At 42.4% G+C, this 25,594-nt stretch overlaps 1 protein-coding gene across 1 annotated transcript in view; it reads right to left on the bottom strand.

The window, feature by feature from the left end:
• ZUP1 (zinc finger containing ubiquitin peptidase 1) overlaps positions 1–23,183 on the bottom strand; it is a 57,440-nt gene extending 34,257 nt beyond the window's left edge. Inside the window, exons 1-4 of the mRNA XM_082252516.1 lie at positions 22,502–23,183; positions 17,653–17,763; positions 13,799–13,917; positions 4,449–4,617 (exon numbers count right to left, since the gene is read on the bottom strand). Of these exons, the coding sequence (XP_082108642.1) occupies positions 4,449–4,617; positions 13,799–13,917; positions 17,653–17,763; positions 22,502–23,141 (1,039 nt within the window). The 5' untranslated portion in view covers positions 23,142–23,183. The remainder of the gene's footprint in view (positions 1–4,448; positions 4,618–13,798; positions 13,918–17,652; positions 17,764–22,501) is intronic.
• Between the last annotated feature and the right edge of the window lie 2,411 nt (positions 23,184–25,594).

The raw sequence follows: 25,594 nt of genomic DNA, 5'->3' as shown, positions 1-25,594 counted from the left end.
ATCTTTACAGCACATTCTAACTTATCCTATACACCACTAACTTTGTGGAGTTACGCACAGTTTTTTAAATATTCACAGTATATGTATGCTGTCTAATTGACCTATAAATTTCAGAGGTTTCAGATTATTCACAACACTGTCCTTGATCAGCGCAGCTTCCCACTTCTATATTTTTTCATGGTACTTTGCTTTGGTAAGGCTGATTAGATAGCTGCAGCTATCATTAGGTTCACATTGTCTTATCGGATAGCGCAAGGGTCTCTCACATTTTTAGTTTGAAATGTATATAGCCATCTAAAGAATGAGAAGCACTTGATAATGCAGAAAATAAACTGTAGCTAGGAAGCTACTGAGGTGGGTTGAAGCAGAATGGTTGAATAGGTAGATGCACTTTACCCTACTCTAAATTAAATGCAAGATTACCGCAAATCACATCTGAACTGAAACAATTATTACATTCTACATTTAAAATTAAACTGTAGACAGGGTTAGGTGCTCAGACTGTTGGGTTATAAAATATTTCCAAGAGATCCCAGTAGGGACTGCTTTATAGTGTGTAGATATAAAATACAGTGCCTTGCGAAAGTATTCGGCCCCCTTGAACTTTGACCTTTTGCCACATTTCAGGCTTCAAACATAAAGATATAAAACTGTAATTTGTTTTGAAGAATCAACAAGTGGGACATAATCATGAAGCAAAATTATTCAGCCCCCTTAAGTTAATACTTTGTAGCGCTACTTTTGGCTGCGATTACAGCTGTAAGTAGCTTGGGGTATGTCTCTATCAGTTTTGCACATCGAGAGACTGACATTTTTGCCCATTCCTCCTTGCAAAACAGCTCGAGCTCAGTGAGGTTGGATGGAGAGCGCTTGTGAACAGCAGTTTTCTGTTCTTTCCACAGATTCTCAATTGGATTCAGGTCTGGACTTTGACTTGGCCATTCTAAACACCTGGATATGTTTATTTGTGAACCATTCCATTGTAGATTTTGCTTTAGGTTTTGGATCATTGTCTTGTTGGAAGACAAATCTCCGTCCCAGTCTCAGGTCTTTTGCAGACTCCTTCAGGTTTTCTTCCAGAAAGGTCCTGTATTTGGCTCCATCCATCTTCCCATCAATTTTAACCATCTTCCCTGTCTCTGCTGAAGAAAAGCAGGCCCAAACCATGATGCTACCACCACCATGTTTGACAGTGGGGATGGTGTGTTCAGGGTGATGAGCTGTGTTGCTTTTACGCCAAACATAACGTTTTGCATTGTTGCCAAAAAGTTCGATTTTGGTTTCATCTGACCAGAGCACCTTCTTCCACATGTTTGGTGTGTCTCCCAGGTGGCTTGTGGCAAACTTTTAAGGACACTTTTTATGAATATATTTACGAAATGGCTTTCTTCTTGCCACTCTTCCATAAAGGTCAGATTTGTGCAGTATACGACTGATTGTTGTCCTATGGACAGAGTCTCCCACCTCAGCTGTAGATCTCTGCAGTTCATCCAGAGTAATCATGGGCCTCTTGGCTGCATCTCTGTTCAGTCTTCTCCTTGTACGAGCTGAAAGTTTAGAGGGATGGCCAGGTCTTTGTAGATTTGCAGTGGTCTGATACTCCTTCCATTTCAATATTATCGCTTGCACAGTACTCCTTGGGATGTTTAAAGCTCGGGAAATATTTTTGTATCCAAATCCGGCTTTAAACTTCTCCACAACAGTATCTCGGACCTGCCTGGTGTGTTCCTTGTTCTTCATGATGCTCTCTGCGCTTTAAACGGACCTCTGAGACTATCACAGTGCAGATGCATTTATACAGAGATTTGATTACACACAGGTGGATTCTATTTATCATCATTAGTCATTTAGGTCAACATTGGATCATTCAGAGATCCTCACTGAACTTCTGGAGAGAGTTTGCTGCACTGAAAGTAAAAAGGGGCTGAATAATTTTGCACGCCCAATATTTCAGTTTTTTATTTGTAAACAAAGTGTGAAATATCCAATAAATTTCGTTCCACTTCATGATTGTGTCCCACTTGTTGTTGATTCTTCACAAAAAATTACAGTTTTATATCTTTATGTTTGAAGCCTGAAATGTGGCAAAAGGTCGCAAAGTTCAAGGGGGCCAAATACTTTTGCAAGGCACTGTATATTCCCTGTTCTATTTTCTATAAATTCTTTCAGGGAGAAGCAGGGAAGTAACTTAGTTTTTTTTCTGTTTATACTTTTTTAAACTGTGTCAGAGCCTTTTTTATTTAACACAGTTACTTAAAATGTGAAGCAGGTCAATCACACAAACAGCAAATTGGTATATGTCAACGGAACTAGCCCTTAGGTGCATACAGTGGGTACGGAAAGTATTCAGACCCCCTTAAATTTTTCACTCTTTGTTATATTGCAGCCATTTGCTAAAATCATTTAAGTTCATTCTTCTTCCTCATGAATGTACACATAGCACCCCATACTGACAGAAAAACACAGAATTGTTGACATTGTTGCAGATTTATTAAAAAAGAAAAACTGAAATATCACATGGTCCTAAGTATTCAGACCCTTTGCTCAGTATTTAGTAGAAGCCCCCTTTTGATCTAATACTGCCAGGAGTCTTTTTGGGAAAGATGCAACAAGTCTTTCACACCTGGATTTGGGGATCCTCTGCTATTCCTCCTTGCAGATCCTCTCCAGTTCTGTCAGGTTGGATGGTAAACATTGGTGGACAGCCATTTTTAGGTCTCTCCAGAGATGCTCAATTGGGTTTAAGTCAGGGCTCTGGCTGGGCTATTCAAGAACAGTCACGGAGTTGTTGTGAAGCCACTCCTTCGTTATTTTAGCTGTGTGCTTAGGGTCATTGTCTTGTTGGAAGGTAAACCTTCGGCCCAGTCTGAGGTCCAGAGCACTCTGGAGAAGGTTTTTGTCCAGGATATCCCTGTACTTGGCCGCATTCATCTTTCCCTCGATTGCAACCAGTCGTTCTGTCCCTGCAGCTGAAAAACACCCCCACAGCATGATGCTTCCACCACCATGCTTCACTGTTGGGACTGTATTGGACAGGTGATGAGCAGTGCCTGGTTTTCTCCACAAATACCGCTTAGAATTAAGGCCAAAAAGTTCTATTTTGGTCTCATCAGACCAGAGAATCTTATTTCTCACCATCTTGGAGTCCTTCAGGTGTTTTTTTTAGAAAACTCCATGCGGGCTTTCAGGTGTCTTACACTGAGGAGAGGCTTCCGTCGGGCCACTCTGCCATAAAGCCCCGACTGGTGGAGGGCTGCAGTGATGGTTGACTTTCTACAACTTTCTCCGATCTCCTGACTGCATCTCTGGAGCTCAGCCACAGTGATCTTTGGGTTCTTCTTTACCTCTCTCACCAAGGCTCTTCTCCCCCGATAGCTCAGTTTGGCCGGACGGCCAGCTCTAGAAAGGGTTCTGGTCGTCCTAAACGTCTTCCATTTGAGGATTATGGAGGCCACCGTGCTCTTAGGAACCTTAAGTGCAGCAGAAATCTTTTTGTAACCTTGGCCAGATCTGTGCCTTGCCACAATTCTGTCTCTGAGCTGTTCAGGCAGTTCCTTTGACCTCATGATTCTCATTTGCTCTGACATGCATTGTGATCTGGAAGGTCTTATATAGACAGGTGTGTGGCTTTCCTAATCAAGTCCAATCAGTATAATCAAACACAGCTGGACTCAAATGAAGGTGTAGAACCATCTCAAGGATGATCAGAAGAAATGGAAAGCACCTGAGTTAAATATATGGAGTGTCACAGCAAAGGGTCTGAATACTTAGGACCATGTGATATTTCAGTTTTTCTTTTTTAATAAATCTGCAATAATGTCAACAATTCTGTGTTTTTCTGTCAGTATGGGGTGCTATGTGTACATTCATGAGGAAGAAGAATGAACTTAAATGATTTTAGCAAATGGCTGCAATATAACAAAGAGTGAAAAATTTAAGGGGGTCTGAATACTTTCCGTACCCACTGTATATTATAAAGAAAGCACCACTGTAGTTTCATTTAGATCAATATTGATTTTATTACTGGGTAGAATTTGTTGAAGGACATAAAAAACATTAGCCAACATGATTGAAACTTAGGACTAAGCCTTAGAATACGGAATGAGTTAACCACTTCTGTGTGTAAATTGTAGTTTCAGCTATGGAGGTCAATAGAAGCATGTCAAATATGTAAAAATAGAGCCTAAAGGCCAACCTACTGGCTAAAAAGAGGAATGCAAAATATTAAAAATGTGATCAAAGGAGTGAAAGAATTTTTATTACGGACTATATTAAAAGAGAAATGTACAAATCCAGACATATTCCCTTGGTGATTTCAATGAATGTAGTGATGGTGAAAGACCAACACTGCTATGCACTAAAATGCAACCTCTAACTGTAAGCGGAGGTAGGAAATTTAATACTTAGTTTTCCTAGAAAAAAAAGACGATAAAAGTAAAAGTTCTAACCTGATGTCCTTGTTTTTCCGTCGTCTAAACCAGTAGCTATGGATTCCATTAACTGAGTTTTCTGTAGATGAAATTCCATAGGCGGTAAGCGTCCCCTTGCAACAGCCCTTTCTAGATTTTGCACAGATTGTTGACGATAGCCACCAGAATTGTCTAGCCCAAACTGCCTCTGAATAAAGTTAAGGAAATGCATTACAGATCCCAAAAATACTTAGAAAAAGTAAACCTCTACAAAAATGTAGTATATGATTTTATCTCTCTATTGCAGTTTTTACAAGACAGTATGTAGTAGAGTTTGCAATTCAAGTGGTTGTAAACCCTCTACATATACCCAGTGAAGTGTCTTGCCCCAGGGATACACAGAGATGAGACAAATCCTTTTACATAAGTTGTACCTATCTATCTGCAGTCTTCTCTATATCCATTCAAAGTGCAGACTTTAAAAAAGCTTGTCTGAAAGCTTAGGAAAAAGGAGGCGGAGAGCTGAAATCACACTCTGCAGAGCTCAGTGAGGAGAGTTCTGAGAGCTGATTGGAGGGATGGGACACATCCTCCTTCACACAGCACAGAGGAACAGAGCTGAGGCTGTCAATCAGCTAGAGATCCCTCCCACCACCATTTTTCTTTGGGTGTCAGGAGTGATTCATGCTGGTAGAGGAACAAGCATAAGACGGAAATTACACTTTCTGCTCTTTACTAAGACAAGTACAGACTACATAGAGATGTCCCTTGTTTATCGTCATGTCAGAGGTTTACAGCCAGTTTAAAGCACACAAACTACACTGGCTTTAAAAAAAGGAAATACTGCATATTTTCAGTTGGTGGAAGTTATTAATGGTAATGTTGCACTTCAGAAAAATTAAATATACAGTTAAAGTAAAAAAGTGTGAGCTCATATCTACAGTTCATGACTCTCCAAAAAAAAAAAAAAAAAAAAAAAAAAAAAAAAGGGTGTCTTATCTATAGGAGGCTTGTAATATGGTTTAGTGTGGGGCTTGATCCCCTTTGGGCAATCAAACCCCCCCCCCCCCCCCCGTTTCCCCCCATACATCTTTGGCCTGGGAATTAAGGGGGGCTTCACAATGCCACATGGATTCATTTCAAGACGAACACAAGTATTTGCAGACATCTCGTGGTTCCAGCCCCAGCTCTGTTGCCACCTTAAAAATATTTTAGGTTTGGTCATCATTACCCAATATGTGTAAATAGTTTTTTATATAAAATTAACTTGCATGCATTTACTCCCATCCAATATCATCAGTGCACCGTGAGGCAGACCAGACCCTACAAATGTCTGAAACTAAATATTCAATTTAAAAATCTAACTTGGTTGCATGCTCTAGTCTAAGAGATCCATCCATGTGCTTTTTTTCTTCAGGTCCATCCCTAGCTTCTAGTCACGAGCCTGTCTTAGAGCACTGCTTGGAAATTTATATATATATATATATATATATACATACATACATACATACATATATATATATATACACATATACATACATACATATATATATATATATATATATACACATATACATACATACATATATATATATATATATATATACATATATATATATATATATATATATATATATATATATATATATATATATATATATATATATATATATATATATATATATATATATATATATATACACACACACATACACATATATATATATATATATATATATATATATATATATATATATATATATATATATATATATATATATATATATATATATATATATATATATACACACACAGACACACACACACACACACACATTAAAAGAACACTTTAATCAGAGTATAGCATCAAGTCAGTTAAACTCCTGGGTCATTGATCTGGTCAGTTAAGTATCAGAGGGGGTTGTTAATCAGTTTAAACTGCTTTTGTGTTAAATAAATTAACAGGTGCACTAGATGGGCAACAATGAGACAACCTCCAAAACCGGAATGGTTTTACAGGTGGAGGCCCCTGACATTTTTTCCCTACTCATCTTTTCCATGAATGTTTTTCACTAGTTTTGCATTTGGCAAGGGTCAGTGTCACTACTGGTAGCATGAGGCAATACTTGGACCCAATAGAGGTTTTAAAGGCAGTCCAACTCATCCGGGATTGCACATCAATACGTACCATTGCCAGAAGGTTTATGTGTCCCCCAGCACAGTCTCAAGAGCATGGAGGAGATTCCAGGAGACAGGCTGTTACTCTAGGAGAGCTGGACAGGGCCATAGAAGGTCTTTAAATAATCAGCAGCTGCTCCTTTGTGCAAGGAGGAACAGAATGGGCACTGCTAGAGCCCTACAAAATGACTCCAGCAGGCCATTGGTGTGACTGTCTCTAACAAAACAATCAGAAAGACTTCAGGAGGGTGGCCTGAGGGCCCGACGTCCACTAGTTGGGCCCTGTGCTCACTCCCCGACACCAGGGAGCATGATTGGCATTTGCCATTGAACTGTGCTTTTCACAGATGAGAGTAGGTTCACCCTGAGCACATGTGACAGACGTGAAAGAGTCTGAAGAAGCTGTGGAAAACAATATGCTGCCTGTAACATTGTTCACTTCTGGGACATTATGTTTCAGTCTGTACGACACTACCAGGTTGCACCTCAGTCTGTTCAGGAGCTCAGTGATACCCTGGTCCAGATCTGGGAGGAAATACCCCAGGACACCATCTGTCGTCTCATTAGGAGAATGCCCTGACGTCAGGCATGAATGCAAGCACGTGGGGGGCCAAACTACTGAGTACCATTTTGAGTTGCTGTAATGAAATTTCAGCACAATGGACTAGCCTGCTGCATAATTTTTTCACTTTGATTTTGGAGGTGGGGGGGGGGGGGTGTCTTTGAATTCAGCCCTCTGTGGGTTCCTAGTGGTATCCTTTCATTCCAAACACATTACCCAGTCCATATCTAGCATAAGAATGTTCCCCATTGAGATCTGATGTGTTTTCAAAGTGGTGTGTGTGTGTGTGTGTGTGTGTGTGTGTGTGTGTGTGTGTGTGTGTGTGTGTGTGTGTGTGTGTGTGTGTGTGTGTGTGTGTGTGTGTGTGTGTGTGTGTGTGTGTGTGTGTGTGTGTGTGTGTGTGTGTGTGTGTGTGTGTGTGTGTGTGTGTGTGTGTGTGTGTGTGTGTGTGTGTGTGTGTGTGTGTGTGTGTGTGTGTGTGTGTGTGTGTGTGTGTGTGTGTGTGTGTGTGTGTGTGTGTGTGTGTGTGTGTGTGTGTGTGTGTGTGTGTGTGTGTGTGTGTGTGTGTGTGTGTGTGTGTGTGTGTGTGTTAGGGATGCACCGAAATGAAATTCTTGGCCGAAGCTGAATAATAATAAAATGTTTGGCCGAAGGCCGAATACCGAACGCGGTGTTTTGCATTTTTTCCATTTATTTTGACAATTTTTTGTCCTCTCTCTTGTCCTCTCGTGTCTCTCTCTCTCTCTCTCTCTCTCGTCCTCTCACTCTCTCTTTCTCTTGTCCTCTCATGTCTCTCTCTCTCTCTCATGTCTCTCTCTCTCCCTAAATGTTACTGTAGGGAATGGGATTCAGTGCACACTGCAGCCTTGTACCATAGGGTTAATGTTAGTGACACTGTAGGGATTGGGAAGGATGCTGGGAATGGAAATCAGGAAGCATGCAGGCAGCCTTGTAAATTTTAATTGCAGATACAGGGCACTGGGCAGGTCAGGGTTAATGTGGTAACATCAATTACTCAGTGACAGTCAGTAAGTGTCAGTGTGGACTCGATCAGATTATACAGTGACAGACAGTCTCTCATAGTGGTGGTAGTAGGAGGCTGGAGGTTGACTAGTAGGAGCCTGGAAAGGAGCACAGCCGCATACATACATTACTCACTCGTGCACTGCAGCCCGCCCCACACATTCAGTGAGTCTTAAGCCCCGTACACACACACAGATCGTCGTCATACAAACGTCGGCGGACGAAAGATCTGCCGATTGTACGCGTGTTAGTATGGTGCCTCCGACAGCTGTCTGCACACAATCCGCGGACAAGAGTCTTTCTTGCAAACATGAAAATTTTTGTCTGCAGACACCAGAACGGACGATTGTTCGCCTGTCAGTACAGAAATCAGCCGACAGACCGCAGATTTGCAAGACTGGGCATGCTCAGAAAATAAAAAACACAGGGAAAGTTAACCATTACATGACATCACTTCTGCAGTCAGCTGAAGTCTGCGGACAAAATTCTTGTGCTGTCCTTGTGCTGTCTTTGCACTTTTCAACAGACACCGACATCCCGGGGAGAAAAGACGAACATTTGTATGACGACGATCTGTGTGTGTGTACGGGGCTTTACTCTCCTCCCTAGTTTTTTCAATGGCACATTCAGGAAGCCAATCAAGCCGTGAGTAGCGGCACAGCGGAACCAATCAGGTGTGCAGGCACGCGTGATTGGTTCGCTGTGCAGCTAATCACGGAGTGATCGGCTTCCTGAATGTGCCATTGAAAAAACTAGGGAGGAGAGTAAGACTCACTGAATGTGTGGGGCGGGCTGCAGTGCACGAGTGAGTAATGTATGTATGCTCACCGCTGAAGTGTCCCAGCTTCCCCTGCCTAACACGGAAGTCTGAGAGTCCTCCTGTCCTCCTCCGAGTCCCTTCCCCCTGTAAATATCGTGACCTCGGCGATATGAATATCGCCTACGGCCACAGAACGATAGTCAATATCATATCGACTATCGTTCAGCCCCATTATTCGGCACAAAATTATTCGGCCTTTTGACTTATTCGGCCGAACACCGAAAGTGCTATTTTTTCTATTTTCGGCCGAATAATGTTCGGCCGCCGATTATTCGGTGCATCCCTAATATATATATATATATATATATATATATATATATATATATATATATTATTATTATTATAATACAGGATTTATATAGCGCAACAGTTTGCGCAGTGCTTAACAAAATGAAGGCAGACATTACAGTTACAATACAATTTGGAACAAGAGGAGTCAGAGGGCCCTGCTTGTTAGAGCTTACAATCTAAAAGGGAGGGTCAATTGATACAAAAAGGTAATAGCTGTGGGGGATGAGCTGATGGAGAAAGGGAATTAGTTAGTAGCCGGATAGACTTCTTTAAAGAGAAGGGTTTTCAGGGATCGTCTAAAGATGGAAAGATTAGGTGACAGCCGGACAGATTGGGGTAGAGAATTCCAAAGAATGGGAGAAGCTCTGTAGAAATCCTGGAGGAAAGCATGGGAAGAGGTGACGAGGGAGCTAGAGAGCAGGAGGTCTTGGGAGGACCGAAGAGAGCGGCTTGGTTGATATTTTGAGATCAGGTTAGTGATGTAGCTGGGGGCAGAGTTGTGGATGGCATTGTAAACTATTGTTAGCACTTTGAATTTTATTCGCTGGGTGAGTGGAAGCCAGTGAAGGGATTGGCCGAGAGGGGTGGAGGACACTGAACGGTTGGTAAGAGGGATAGTCTTGCAGCACCATTCATTATGGATTGAAGGGGGGATAATCTATGTAAAGGTAATCCAATGAGGAGGGAGTTGCAGTAGTCGAGGCGAGAGATAACCAGGGCATGAATTAAAAGCTTGGTGGTGTCATTGGTTAAAAAGGGCCGTATTCTAGCAATATTGCTGAGGTTAAGGCGGCATGATTTTGACAGGGATTGGATGGGAGCCTGAAAGGACAGTGCAGAGTCCAGGGTTACCCCTAGCACCCTGGCATGTGTGGAAGGACTGATAGTTGTTCCATTGATCTTGACAGAATTCCGGGGAAGGAGTACGTGGAGGAGGAAATATTAGGAGCTCGGTTTTAGATAGATTCAGTTTGAAGAAATTGTGTGACATCCAGGCTGATATGTCGGTTAGTAGATCAGTGATGAGGGAGGAGACCGATGGGGTTAGCTGAGGAGTAGAGAGGTAGATTTGGGTGTCATCAGCATACAAATGGTAGTGGAAGCCATGGGAGGCTATTAGCTGACCCAGCGAGTAGGTATAGATTGAGAATAGTAGCGGTCCAAGGGCAGAACCTTGGGGGACCCCAACGGTAAGAGGAGTTGCAGGGGAGTAAGTGGAATTGTAAATGACACTGAAGGTGCGGTGAGATAGGTAAGATTCGAACCAATGGAGAGCACAGTCACAGAGACCGAGCAAACTGAGTTTTTTGAGAAGGAGGGGGTGGTCAACAGTATCAAAGGCAGCAGAGAGGTCCAAGAGTAAGAGTACTGAGTAATGACCATTGGTTTTAGGTGTTAGCAAGTCATTTGAAAGTTTTAGGAGAGAAGTTTCTGTGGAGTGCTGCCGGTGAAATCTAGACTGAAGGGGATCAAGAATGTTATTCTCAATGAGGTGCTTGCTCAGGCGGTTGTAGACTAAACGTTCAAGGAGTTTGGAAGCAAATGGGAGTAAGGAGATGGGTTTTAAGTTGTTAAGATTGGTGGGGTCTAGTGAGGCTTTCTTTGGTATGGGAGTTACTAGCGCGTGTTTTAGAGAGTTGGGGAAGATGCCAGTGGAGAGGGAGAGGTTGAAGATATGAGTTAAAGAGTGTAGGATAGAGCCAGAGGGTGACCGTAGTATTTGAGAAGGAACAGGGTCCAGGGGGCAGGAAGTTAGGTGGGCTTTAGAAAAAAAGTTTAGTGACTTCCGCTACAGTAGTTGGATTAAACAAGGGAAGTATTGATTGTGCAGGAGGACAAGGTGTGTAAGGTGAGGGAGATATCTGTAGTGTAAAGCGATCTTCACGAATTGTATCAATCTTATTTTTGAAGTGAATGGCAATCTCTTGGGCAGCGAGTAAATTAGTTGGTGGAAGTAATGGAGGACGAAGTAGAGTGTTGAAGGTAGAAAAGAGTTGACGGGGACTGTGTGAGAGGGTGTTAATGGGAGTGATAAAATAGGTCTGTTTTTGCAGTGTGAAGGCAGGAACTGTATTTTTGGAGGGCAGATTTATATTGGCTGAAATCTTGCTGTGACTTAGTCTTACGCCACAGACGCTCAAGAGTGGACTACATTTTTTGAGGCTTCTGGTATTATCTGTCTGCCAGGGTTGTAGCAGTTGGGGCCTAATTCTGTGTGTAGTGAGGGGGCCAAGGCATCCAGGGTAGATGACAGTGAACTGTTGTAGACAGAAGTGGCCATGTTGGGACAGGAAAGGGATGAGGTTGTGTTGAAGAGACAATCTGTAGCAGAAAAAATAAGTGAAGGGTTAAGATGGCGAAAGTTTCTACGGGTAATTGTTTGGTAGTTGGAAAGTAAGGAGGAGGACAAGGAGAGACTGAAACGAATGAGGTGATCAGAGAGAGGGAATGGAATGTTTGAGTGGTTGTGGGGAGTGCATAGGTAGGAGAACATGAGGTCAAGGCTTTTGCCATTAGAGTGAGTAGGAGCATGTATCCATTGTTTTAGGTCAAAAGAGGAGGTTAAGCTCAAAAGTTTAGAAGTAGCAGGAGTGTTAAGATTAACAGGGACGTTGAAGTCTACAAGAATGATTGTGGAAATTTCAGAAGAGAGAAAGTAGGGTAGCCAGGCAGAGAAGTCATCAAGGAAGCCTGATACCGGTCCAGGAGGCTGATAGATCACAGCAATTCTCAACGAAACTGGAGAAAATAAACGAATACAGTGAGCTTCAAATGAGGAGAGGGACAGAGAGGGGGGTGGATGAAGAACCTGAAAAGTGCTTTGAGGGGGGGGGGGAAGAAGAATTCCAACCCCACCTCCTTTCCGTCCACTAGGCCTGGGAGAGTGAGGCCACCATGGGAGAGGGCAGCAGGAGAAGGAGAGTCAGATTCTTGAAGCCAGGTCTCAGTAATTGCAAGCAGGTTGAAGGAGTTTGTGATAAATAGGTCATGGACCGAGGTGAGTTTGTTGCAAACAGAGCGGGCATTCCAGAGGGCGCAGGAGAAGGGGAGGTTGGCTCTAAGCAGAAGAGGAACAGAAACCAGATTGTGTGGATTTCGGCTGGTGTCAGAGGATAGGGGGTGACGGGTATGTTTGCCAAAGGAAAATGATGAGGGTCCAGGATTTGGGGAAATATCTCCAGAGGTTAGGAGAAGCAGAAGGGTGAGGGAGGTGATATGGGAGTATGATTTAGGAGAGGGGACACATCACAGTGTCCTGGAGGTTTTATTGGTTTGTGGGTTCAGAATCAGCAGGAGTTGATGAGTGCAGTGAGGGTGATATATACAAGTTGTGGGGCGGAGAAGAGGAGTAAAGGAGAGAAAGTTTTAGGAGAGAGGATGCAAACATGAGAAGGAGGATTAGGGATTCCATAATACCGGGTGGTGAGATTGAGTATTAAGACTGAATGTGAGATGGAAAAGTTGTATAGAGACTCAGGTCACGTGTAGTCTGTCTGTTGGTTTGCAGTTGGATGCTTTGGATGTGCGCTTTGTGCATTCGCTAAAGTGCTGAGCCGAAGTGGAATACTTAATCCTATATTAATACTTTATCCAAGATAGTAGTTGCCAATGCAATTCCTGCCTGTGCATCCCCTAGAAAGGGCTTAGATTTTAATCAATTAGGATTGCATAGGAGGGACACATGGCTAACAGAATAAACTTCTCACACCAAAGATAGACTACAAGAAATAGCAAGAGAGCAGAATGGCAGAGTAATAAAGATAAGGACAGCTCATAATTTAGGTATAGACAAGAGAAAGTAAAATAAACATCAGTGTTCTATGGACAGAGGTAAAGATTTTGAAAGCAGCATAGATTACCATTGAGCAAATTAGAAACAAGGATTCTATTGCAGTTAAAGGCGGATTTTGAAAGCAGCATATATTAATATATATATATATATATATATATATATATATATATATATATATATATAATTCTTGTTGCATTTTTTTTTTTTATAAAAGTTTTAACTAGTGTATTTTCTATTAGGACGTAAATTAAAGCATTAAAAATTAACTGCAAGAATTTGAAAACGGGGGGGGGGGGGGGGGGGGGAGCTTTACTAAAACTGGAGAGTGCAAAATCTGGTGCAGCTCTGCATAGAAGCAAATCAGCTTCCAGGTTTTATCAAAGCTTAATTGAATAAGCTAAAGTTAAAAGCCGATTGGATACCATGCACAGCTGCACCAGATTCTGAGTGATCCAGTTTTAGCAAATCTCCCCCAGAGTATGAACGTAAAGGTGAACTTTTGTCCCATAACTGTCAGACTCCCTCAGTTCCTTTCATCATCACTTGAAGTTCACAGGTAATGTTGGCAGGGAATACAGCTTATAAAAAAAAAAAAAAAAACACTTTACAGTTACAGATTAAAAGAAAGACCCAGTTAAGTACTTGCAAATATAACATTAATAACCATGTCACATTTTTTCTCACAATAATTTTCCTTCATGAGGTCTTCTAAAAATTGCTACCTGCAATTTTTTAAATTCCTCCTTCTCTTTCTCAGACTCCTCCGCTCTTCGTTTTTTATCTTCTTCATCCTGTAGCTGTCGAGCCAGCATTAAATCTCTGGAAACTTTGCCAGCAGAAGCTACGAAAAACAAATAATAAAGCAAACAGAAAAAAGTAGAATCCAGTATGCAGTCAGGTAACTTGAGATGAGATTACAAAGATAAAATTGGTGCTTCCTGCTGCACAACCTTGATACCACACAGTGAAAATAATAATGCAGCATATAAAATACTGTACCACTCCCCAAATCTGGAATTACCACCACTAAAAGGAAAATCCCTGTGAAATCCCCTAAACACTGGAAATGCTGCACTTTGCACCAAGACGAAAGCTGGCCATAAATTATACAAATTTTCTTATACAATTTCCTTTAGATTTACCTTCACCTATGTAGTGCAAGGACCTGCCTGGTTGCATACAAAATTAAAGTGCTTAGGTTTGAGCCCAGGCTAAAGCTGGATTCACACTATACAACATTTGTTGGTAAATTTCCTTTAGATTTACCTTCAACTATGTAGTGCAAGGGCCTGTCTGATTGCATAGAAAATTGAAAGTGTTTAGGTTTGACCTCATATTATATGGTTTTGGTAAATCTAAAGAAAAAAGTCTTCAGAAAATGTTATAGTGTGTATCCAGCTTAAAGCTGGCCACATACACTGTTTGAATTTCAGCTACTTCCTAATGAACCTGCTGAAATTCATTTAGTGGGTGGCCCCATCAGCTTCCTGCTGCCTGACATCCTTAAATTGAAAAACATCAAAGGAACTAGGTGGAAAATTGTTTGCTGAGCAGTGGATACATAAAACCAGATGTAGCCACTGTTCAGGTATTTTCTTTTTTCTGTTCTTTATTTTGAATATCATCAGAGCAGGCAGTTATGGCGCTTTTCCACTGCATGGAACCGTACCGGTTCGGCACCCTTTTGTGCTTTTCCACTGCTGGTACCGCATGGTATAGGGTCGGAACGGTTCGGTACGGTATAGGTTTGCTTTTCCACTGCATGGAACCGAACGGTACGGCTCTGAAAAAACAGTACCTACTCGATTGTGGTTCCAACAGGTACCAAACTGGTACCATATCCCACAATCCTTTGCATGCAGTCACTACTAGCCACTGATTGGTCAGAGAATCCCACCCACCCCGTTGTTATCCCACCCACTTAGTACTACTTTAGTGGAAAAGCAAACCTATACCGTACCGTACCGAACCGTTCCGAACTTATACCATGCGGTACCAGCAGTGGAAAAGCAAACCGGGCCAAGCAGGGCCGAGTAGAGCCGAGCCGGTACTTGCAGTGGAAAAGTGCCATTACAGACTAGTATCACAATAGAATATAGATCACTATCTTCCTTTCAAAGAGTACGACAGGTTCCTGTTCGTGTATTTTGACAGTAAGAATAGGCTTGGGTGTGTTCTGGATCCCACCTGCCCGATCCCACCAGGAAGACGACACTGCACACAGCTAATAACAGGCAGTGAGACTTTTACTGGTCCGCAGCTGCACAGATCGGGAAAAGTCTCACTGCCTGTGATTAGCTGTGTGCAGTGTCGTCTTCCTGGTGGGATCGGGCAGGTGGGATCCCAAACTGGCACAAGACCATCTCCATTTGGCAGCCGCTGGTGGCTGTCAGAATAAAAATAGCACAGCAGGAGGAATCGCTGTAGATTAAAGCTAGGCTTCTAGGCTTTTTTCATTCAGCCTACAGAAATGAAAAAGAAATCCAAACATGTATGGCCAGCCTAGTTTGATGTATGAAATGATACAGGGACCACAATTATTTTCCACCTGCTGGTAAAATCTGGAATGATAATGGAAGCAACAAACTGTATGCTTGCCTCCATTGTGGCTGCTGTAACGCGTTATCCTAGTTAACCACGTAATTTGGAACTATCACAATTCCTCAGACCTAACAAAATACATTCCTACCAAAATTCTTGGTACTGTGTGGCTGCACATGGCCAGGAATTTACCAGGAAACTCTCCTAAGAATCACTGGTTTCTTGTTAGGCAGAGATATTCCAACTTGTTGGAAGTTCTGTTTAATGTCAAGTGTTTTTGTTGTGGATAAGCATTTAATACCTTGCATTCACATATGAACAGAGATTTAGAAGCACTTTTTTCAGGTGTTTTACACGCAGTTTCTAGGCATATTACAGGCATCTTTGCAAGTGTATCAAGCTTCAGGAGCTTGTTTCCTGGAGTGGGCAAAGGGAGGAGAGGATATTTTTCAGGCATAAAAACGTGGGCAAAAACACAAATTTACAGGCATTTCCACTATGGGATCAAAAATGCCCACTTATGCTATAAAAAAAAAAAAAAAAAAAAATGTACTTTGAGCATAGGGGCGTACAGTGACTAGGCGTACAAGTGTGACCAGGCGCAATTAGAAAGAACATAATGTGGTCAGGCAGGGAAAAAGCCAAAAAAAACACTCAAGCGTAAGGTAGCTCTATTTAGCCTAATTGCCCCAAGTGATGCAAGAATGGGTTCAAAACTTGTAAAGGTGTAAGGGGTAGGGTCACACCTTCCCTTTTAAGGGGAAATCCTGGAGACATTAAAATCAATCAAACTTTTCAGAGAAAGGGAATACAATAAGACACGTGGCCACACACTAAAACTAGAGGAAAAATGGTTTAACCTTAAAATACGTAGGGGGCTCTTTACTATCAGAGCAGTGAGGATGTGGAATTCTCTTCCACAAGCAGTGATATCAGCAGGCAGCATCGATAGTTTCAAAAACTATTAGACGGTCACCTTAAAAACCACAACATACAGGGATATACAATGTACGGTTAACATCAAACACATACAAACACACAGACACATCATAGGTTAAACTGGATGGACTGGTGTCTTTTTTTGACCTCACTAACTATGTAACTATGTAATGTTACTCTGCTTATAAGCACTGCTTTTCAGAAGTAGAAGCACAGAGTCATTATTTATGTATGCAAGTGGAATTTTACCATTAATACGATTCCAAAGTGTGGCCACCTCTCTTTAGGCAGCTCATACATGAACTGTTTTTTTTTTACTTAAACTATAGGTTGAACAAAAAAAAAACGACAATCCCCAGTGCTGAGCTATTGTATTCTGACAGCAGGGGACGGCCCCCCTGCCAGAACATACTGGTCAGTGCTCTTAGCCATTGGGTGCCGATCGGCAGACCTTTTTTGGTACGGCCCCTTCAGCTGGCAAAATGGCTGACTTCTGTTGGACTGGCTGCCGTACTCACAGGCCAAATGTTGGCTGGTTTCTATTCAACTAGCGGATGCCACTCGATATTGGACCCATGTGTACGGCCCTTTAGGAATAGCTCCCCACCATATAAAGAAATCATACTTGCCTGCCATTATATGCCAATGTGTAAAGTGTCTTGCTTGAATAAAATAGCAGTCAGCAATCTTTCTAGGTTTGTTAAGATGGAGGCAGCAATGCATTGTTTACCACTTCCTATCTGCCGATTTTCAAGCTACACTTTACAATGTAACTGGTTCATCAACGCTAAGGTTTTTTTGAAAAATTGTGTGTACTGATGGTGTATCCTGAGGTTGGTTTTATTTGCATTCCTATGTGCTAGGGACTTACCAGGATAATAAACAAGAACACTCAAGTCAAAATGAAACCAAAAGATGTAAAGAGGGAACATAACTTGCCAAGTTATAAGCATCTGACCTCACTCCCACACTTTGTAATTTGGGAAAACTTGCTTATTATGCAGGTAAGTCTTAAGACACATCAAGGGAGTCTTTGCTGTCTCTCCCATACAAAAAGCTTTATGTCAACATATGTCAGCAAATGTCACAAACCAACCTTCATCCGAGAGGTTTTCTTCCAAATGCAGATTTACATGTTCTTGTAGGATTTGAAAATTTGCACAAACAAGAGAGCACATGGGGCATTCAAACTGCTGCCTGAAAGTTTCTGACAAAACAAAAACGTATTAAATTTTAACAAGCAGGTTTAGTGCATACATATAGCTCTTTAATTCCAATTAACGTCAGTTTTCAGGCAATAATATAGTGTCAAAACATCTACAATTTAATATAGGTTGACAGATTATACACTAAACAGTTATAAATAGATGAAAAATTAAAAATTGCACCATTTGTTTTTGCCATTTGCAACATTGGGACGTGGCTTGATTAAAGGACAAGTCAACCCTAAAACTAAAATCCTTGCATCTATAGATCTCACGTTCAAACACTAACCTATCTAGCCCTGTAAAGAAGAAATCAGTATATTTATCTCTTTTAAACCCGATCTGACCCGGTCTCCAGTGGCGAAAGCTCTGCAGAGGACAAGCCTTACAACGGCTGTGAAATGATTGGGAAGGGACATCACCCATGGAGGTACTTTGGGGCTTCCGTTGTGGGCTGTGACTTCTGCACCCACCTCCACAGTGAAGCCTCAGCTGACAGCTCAGCGTGGGATCGGGTCAGATCAGCTTCAAAAAAGGTGTAGATTATATAATAAATAAGAAAAAAATATATATATATATATATATATATAATAATAATAATAATTAGAAAAAAAAGTTTGAGACAAACTTTAAGTTGGCTTGAGAAAGCCTGACCAGAAAGTTTGAAAAGTTTAGATTGATCAATAGATAGAAAAGGTTTGAAGATCGATCGATAGAAAGGGTTTGAAGATCGATCGATAGATAGAAAGGGTTTGAAGATCGATCGATAGATAGAAAGGGTTTGAAGATCGATCGATAGATAGAAAGGGTTTGAAGATCGATCGATAGATAGAAAAGGTTTGAAGATCGATCGATAGATAGAAAAGGTTTGAAGATCGATCGATCGATAGAAAAGGTTTGAAGATCGATCGATCGATAGAAAAGGTTTGAAGATCGATCGATCGATAGAAAAGCTTGATTGAGTCTAATGGGATTTGGAGCTTGGGTCATCTGAACATCCTGTCAATGAAAGTCTATGGGCATTTTTTTGATTTTTAATTTTAATTTTTAGGAAAACCGTAACTCAAACCAGTCTGAAAACATATAGCACACCGAGTCAGAACAGTATGAAGGTCTGTGCCGAGTTTGGAGTATGTAGCTTGAACGGTCTAGGAGGAGTTAGTGTCCAAAAATTTTGCGGCCAGAAAAATAAGTAGAAGAAGAAGAATAATAATAAGTTTAAATACAATATTAGTAAGTTGGCTGTCCCAAGCCAACTTAATAATATATACATACACACACACACACAGTATATATAGATGCAGGGATTTTAGTTTAAGGGTGGACTTATCCTTTAACTCTATCCAACATGACGTCTCTATGTAGCATCGTGGATACATTATAAAATGCCTAGGATATCATTTTTTTAACCTAATCTATGAATAAAAACACCAAAAAAATTCAGTAAATAAAGTGGTTCTAAAGGCAGGGTTTTTTTTTTTTTTTTTTTTTTTTAACCTTCATGCATCTTATGCATAACGGTAAAAAAACCTTCTGGGTGCTGCTCCCCACCCCCTTACACTTACCTGAGCCCCACCTCGAACCAGCAATGTGCATGAGAGCAGCGGCTCTCCCAGGTCTCCCTCTTCTCATTGGCTCCTGCTTCTGTCAATCACAGCCAGTGAGCCAAAAAGGAGAGTCCGAGCTGAGCCAAGCTCTGTGTGTGAATAGACAATGTTCATTCACAGGGACGAGCCTGCTCGAGTGTCCCCATAGCCAGAGACTTGCTATTAGGAGCTCTTGGCAGGGGGGAGAAGTCAGGACCGCTGGCGGGGGACCCAGAAAGAAAAGGATCGGGGCTGCTCTGTGCAAAACCATTAAACAGAGCAGGTGAGCAGAACAGGTTATTAAAAAAATCACAACCTTTACAATCACTTTAATTAGATGCGTCTAGCCACTAGCAGCTGTCAATTCTTTAGCACAGGGGCATGCAGGTCTTTGACCAGTCATGATATGCTATATTTAACATGTTAAAGAAAATTAAATAGTTAAAACAAAAAAAAAAAAAAAAACTGGTTTACCCCACCCAAAAAAATAACATCGCTGTGGAATCAAAAATAAAGATAATATTTCAGAAATACTAGGCAAATAGCTGAAATTTCCAACAAAGAAAGCAATTAATATTCACCTGTCCTGCTGTCTGCTTTGCAAAGTCCTCTGCATTATATAAAACGTTACAGAAAAATCGTCAGCATCCGCCACACTTCCACATGCCTGCTCGTCTGCTACGCTCTGTGCTTTATTTTGCCAGCCAATGTCCTCCAGTGAAATGATAACAGCAGAGGGAGTCAACCGACCCCAGGTCTCTCAGTATTGAGGACCTGTCAATGCTCCAGCTATCACAAGGGATGTTGTTCATGCCTTGTGATAGCGATGGAGCTGATAAAAAAAATAATAATAATTACAGAGACAGTGTAAAAAAAAGTGTAAAAAAAAAAAAAAAAACGTATATGCTCCCATCCCCCATGCTCATGCACAAATGCAAATGAGCACATACGTTCCCAAACACATATGCAATTGGTGATCGCACTACACATGTGAGGTATCGCTGAGAAAGTCAGAGTGAGAGAAACAATTCTAGCACCAGACCTATTTAACTCTAAACTGGTAACCTGTAAAGCCTTTAAAGTGCCGTCTATAGATAATTTAATGTACCATAGTTTGTCACCGTTCCACGGAAGTACACAAAATATTAAAGGTGTGACATGTTAGGTAACTATTTTCTCTGCGTACCATCCTATTTTATATTTTACAAAAATGTTGGGTATTATATTGAGCCTGTATACAATAAAATTCATTAGTGTATTTTTTCCTGAGAATCTGCGCTTGACAAACCGCTGCACAAATAACATGGAACATAAAATTGCAACAACCACCATTTTCTTCCCCAGGGACTTTCTTTCAGTAAATATATAATGTTCGGGGATTCGAAGCAATTTTCTAGCGAGAAAAAAAAAAACATTTTTACAGATTTATACATGTATGTGATAAATGTCAGAATTGGCTCAGTGTTCAAGTGGTAAAGCAGAGGTGACAAACTTGTACAATTGTGCCAGACTGAAGGGGAAGCTGGAGTTCAGCTTAAAATGAAAGTTTTTCTAAGAGTAATTTTTTTATTAAAATAAACATGCTCTGTGCATCAGTATTTCACAGAGCAGCCCTGAACCTCCTCTTCTGGAGTCCCTTGCCGGTGATCTTGGCTCCTCCTCTTCTCTGTGTTCCCCCATAGCACACAGTGCATGCTCGCTCCCGAGAGGTGTGTGTCTATGGAGCCGGGCTCCATAGACACACATAGCGGGGCTTAGCCCCTCCCCATTTCTCCTGACAGCATTTGATTGACTGCTGCCTGAGTCCCTGAGTGAAGGAGGGGAGAGAGGGGAGATCCAGCCGTGCACCGCGCTGGATCTCTCCTCTCTTCCCCCTCACACAGGGAAGCAGAAGGATGCAAAATCATTAAATGTTTTTCATCCTAATGCAGGGATTGCAATAAAGTAAAAAACCTTTGGCTTTAGAACACTTTAAATGGTCCAAAAGGATAATATTATTTATTGTGATTTTTTAAAAATAAGAATAATAACAAGTAATCTTCTAATTTCAAGCTTAACCACAGTGCTGTTTAGGAAAGGTAATACTCTAATACACGTGTCAAACACAAGGCCCGCGGGCCAAATGCAGCCCTCGGTCCTTGTCATATGGCCCTCGCACCTCTCATGCAGCTGCAGCACTCCCTTTATCTTCGCACCCACCTCATCTCAGCAGCCACACAGAGAAGAGGACAGAGCTCCTCCTACAGATCCTGACCTTCTCTGTGCAGCTGCGGCAATGCTCATCTCGTCCCCAGGAGTGTGAGTGGGCTGTGTGACAGTATGCATCCGTCATTCACAGCTTAAGCTTTTAAGTTATTACTGAGACCAGTAATTAGTGAATACAGAGGCAATTACTTAAAGTGGTTGTATACCCCGCTTGGTGATTTTTACTCAAAGGTAACCCTATAATAAGGCTTAATTGAAGGTAAAATGAATATCTCCTAAACTTGCACGCTTTAGGAAATATTCACCCTGCATGCAGCCGCTGAAATCAGCGGCGCATGCGCTCTGAAGGTCTGGCAAATCGTGCCGGAACTGCAGAGCTCCTTGCCGGAACGGAGGGCTCCCACGAGCATGCGCGGGAGTGATGTCATTATGCCCCTGGCCACTCACAGCGCCGGAGCACACGAACCTGGAAGAAATGCTGTGGCAACAGGTCAGCTCCCTCAGCGATAACCAGGCGCCACTGCGGGGGCTTCGTTCTGAGGTAGGCATTTCAAAATATGCGATACATACTAGCACATTGTGCTATGGTCTTGCAGGTTTTCTTTTTTTTCAGCGGTTTACTACCGCTTTATCATAAGGGTAGATACATTTATATAGTTTTACAGATACAATCGGCCCTTTGAGGGCAACCACAATGCTGATGTGGCCCACGATGAAATTGAGTTTGACACCCCTGTTCTAATAATACAAGTTTGTAATTTGTTCTGTTTAGAAATACCAGGAAAACTGGTGACCAGTAGAGACTACACGTGGGTCCAAATTCAAACTACTTGTTTACTAATCTATGTACAGATTTGACCATTAGTGGTGTGGACATAAACCAAAATGTATCTGATAAACTGACCATGTAATAGACAAAACACTAAAAGCAAGCATACTAAATAATTACCTTTGGTTGGCGTGTCCAACAGCTCTGTGTGTTCAACCTTTACATGGAGTTCAAGCTCTTCTATTGAGGTTTTCATTTCACAGCAAAATGGACATTCCATAGCAGAATCCGTATTATAGTCAATGTGGTGTGCAGACGCACTGGCTTGGGAATCACTTTCCACATTAACCTCACTATTGCACCTAGTACTGTACACTTCAGAACACGCTGAAGACAGAGGTAAGTAGACAGATTCAGCACTACAAGCCAACGGTGGACTGTCCGATGTTTCACTTATACTCTCTTCTAACTCTATACATTCTATCAAAGTGTTCTGCTCTTTGTTAAATGGCTTTGTTATTTCATAATTTGTCTGTTCTATATTGCAATTTAGGCCATTTATATTCGTTTGTGGACTTTCCAAGGTGCTCGAGTTAGAGGATGGTACCTGGGTTTTCCCTGACTCTTCTTCATCACTACTCCAAGGTTCCAGTGTGTCTGTATGAGCTGTATTAATATGATGGCGGAGTTCATCATAGGTCAGTCCAGTAATGGTACAGAATGGGCAGCAGCAGTCTCGTTCTAGGTGTGCCAAGAGCAAATGCCTCTTCATTTCATCTTCAGATGGCACTTCTTGTGTACATATATCACAAATGAGCATCCTGGAGATGGCACATCCAAGTCAAAACTATGATTAAGTCTGCCTACTAAAAGAACAAAAGTGATCAACACCAATATATTCATTATTTACACATTCAGCTGCAGTACATAAAATGCTGTATGGTCTGTGGTCTACCTGCTGATCTTTCCCTCATTACTGACTTACAATAGCTTGTTCTGTCTTTGTATGGAGGCAGCCATCTTGGTAGAGGCAGGGTTTTGCTTCCTCATGTCAGAGCCTCCAGCAAGGAGAACAGTGAGCATGACAGAAGTGATATCTTCAAATCTCCTGAGATTAGCAGTCAGAGCAGTTCCTTAGACCAGGGTTCGACAAATCCCGGGCACCAGGTCGCATGGCGACCAGAAACCACGTCCTGGCGCCTGATTTGCTGCCAGCCCACTCTCTGCAACTCTTGACTGACTGTCCGGACACGCAGTTCAGAGTGCCGGGCAGCTGATCCTTCACTCTCCCCCCTCCCTGGTCTCCGTGTTTTCCCTGGAGCCATGCAGTAATCTAATGTCCGGCTGTGAGTGACATGGGAGGGGGCCAGCCTCCTCTCCTCTGCCCGAACAAGGTCCTGAATGGCTGCTCGCTGAGCTCTCTTCTGCTGCCCGTCGCGTCGCTCTCAGGCTGGCCTTCCTCCTGCCCAGAACCCAAGACGTGGGGGAGTTCAGACCTTGGTGAAGGGTGAGGAGGAGGTTGACCCGGCAGCCTGTGTGGCCTTTACCTGACCTAGCAGGCAGACTGTCACTACTGTGAGGGAGAGGAAGAGGGTTCTGGTGGAGGACAGAGCACGGGGGCTGCGTGTTCCTGTGTGCATGCTGTGACACACTGAGCCGCTGTTCTAATAGTGTTAAGGTGTGCTGTGAGGTGGAGGAGGGGAGATGAGGCAGGCATGCTTTAGAATTAAGTCCTTTGATAAAGCCCTGTGTATTATCAACAATCACCACAGCGTGACACACATGTAGGCAGGAAGTAGCTGCAAAGAGGCAACAGAAGATACTTCTTTCATCCTTTTCTGTATTTCATCCTTTTCTGTATTTTATTTAAAATGTCACAAAGGTTTTATTTAGATGTGCAGTTGGGTGGTAAAAATGTGCTGTAAAGACATGTTTTTACCACCCACTAACAGCCAACCCTTAAGCTACAATAGGCAACAGATGAGGGTATTTTACATGCCGCAGTCACAATGCATTCGCAGAAAAACGGAATTTTTGTAAAATCTTACCTGTAAAATTCCTTTCTCTGAGTCCTCCGACAGTCGCCGCCTCTTCATATTCGTCACATATGGGGTATTAGACTTTGCTCCGAAGGAGTAGCTAGGCAACAGAATATGTTAACATTAAAGCTTTTAACATATCCCACCCTCAAGGGGTGGTCCCCTCAGTCAATATCCTCCTACTTCCTGCAACCATATCTCAGTTTTAGTGGAATAGCAGTAGAGTATACAACCAAACCCCAAAAGAGGGGCGGGGGCGGCGACTGTCGGAGGACTCAGAGAAAGGAATTTTACAGGTAAGATTTTACAAAAATTCCGTTTTCTCTTACGTCCTCCGACAGTCGCCGCCTCTTCATATTCGTCACATATGGGGACGTCCCAAAGCAGTGCAAACATGAGGGGTGGGAAACGCATCCGCGCCGAAAGGCAACGCAGTCTCCGCATCAAAGAAAGGAACCTTACCAAAGGAAGGAAACCAGCTGGGCAACAGAAAAAAAAAACAAGTGCTCAACAGGAGCAACAACCCAGGAAAAGACAAAAAACCAGGGGATACAAAACTTATCCCAACAGCCAGAGGTCCCCAACAAGGGACCCTAGGGAACTGCCGCACTAAGAACCTTGCGGCCAAAGGAAGCATCCGCCGATGCCTGAACATCTACTTTGTAGAATCTTGTGAACGTGTGTACGGTCGACCAGGTCGCCGCCTTACACACCTGGGCTACAGAAGCCCCATGACGACAGGCCCAAGACGTACTCAAAGATCTAGTAGTGTGCGCCTTCACAGGCACAGGGGGAACCTTCCCCTGCAAAGCATAGGCCTGTTCAATGGTCTGCCTGATCCATTTTGCGATGGTAGAGGCCGAAGCCGCCATGCCCTTCCGAGGACCCTCTGGAAGAACAAGGAGTCCGTCTTTCGAAAAGACTCAGTCGATTTAAGGTAAACCCTTATCGCCCGGACAACATCCAGAGAATGCAATCTCACCTCCTTTGGATGTTTAGGCTTCGCGCACAACGAAGGTAAGACAATATCCTCATTAAGATGGAATTCCGAAACCCGTTTCGGAAGAAAAGAAAAGGATTAGGTCGCAAGACCACCTTATCCAAATGAACAACCAGGTACGGAGACTTGCAGGACAAAGCCGCCATCTCCGACACTCTGCGAGCCGAAGTGATCGCCACCAAAAAGGCGACCTTTTTGGACAACAGACAACGAGCTCTCCCTGATCTGTTCAAA

Source organism: Pelophylax lessonae, assembly GCF_965119305.1.
Source record: "Pelophylax lessonae genome assembly, chromosome: 3".
Lineage (NCBI taxonomy): Eukaryota > Metazoa > Chordata > Amphibia > Anura > Ranidae > Pelophylax > Pelophylax lessonae.
The sequence above is the reverse complement of the archived record's forward strand: the minus strand, read 5'-3'. Positions and strand labels throughout refer to the sequence as shown.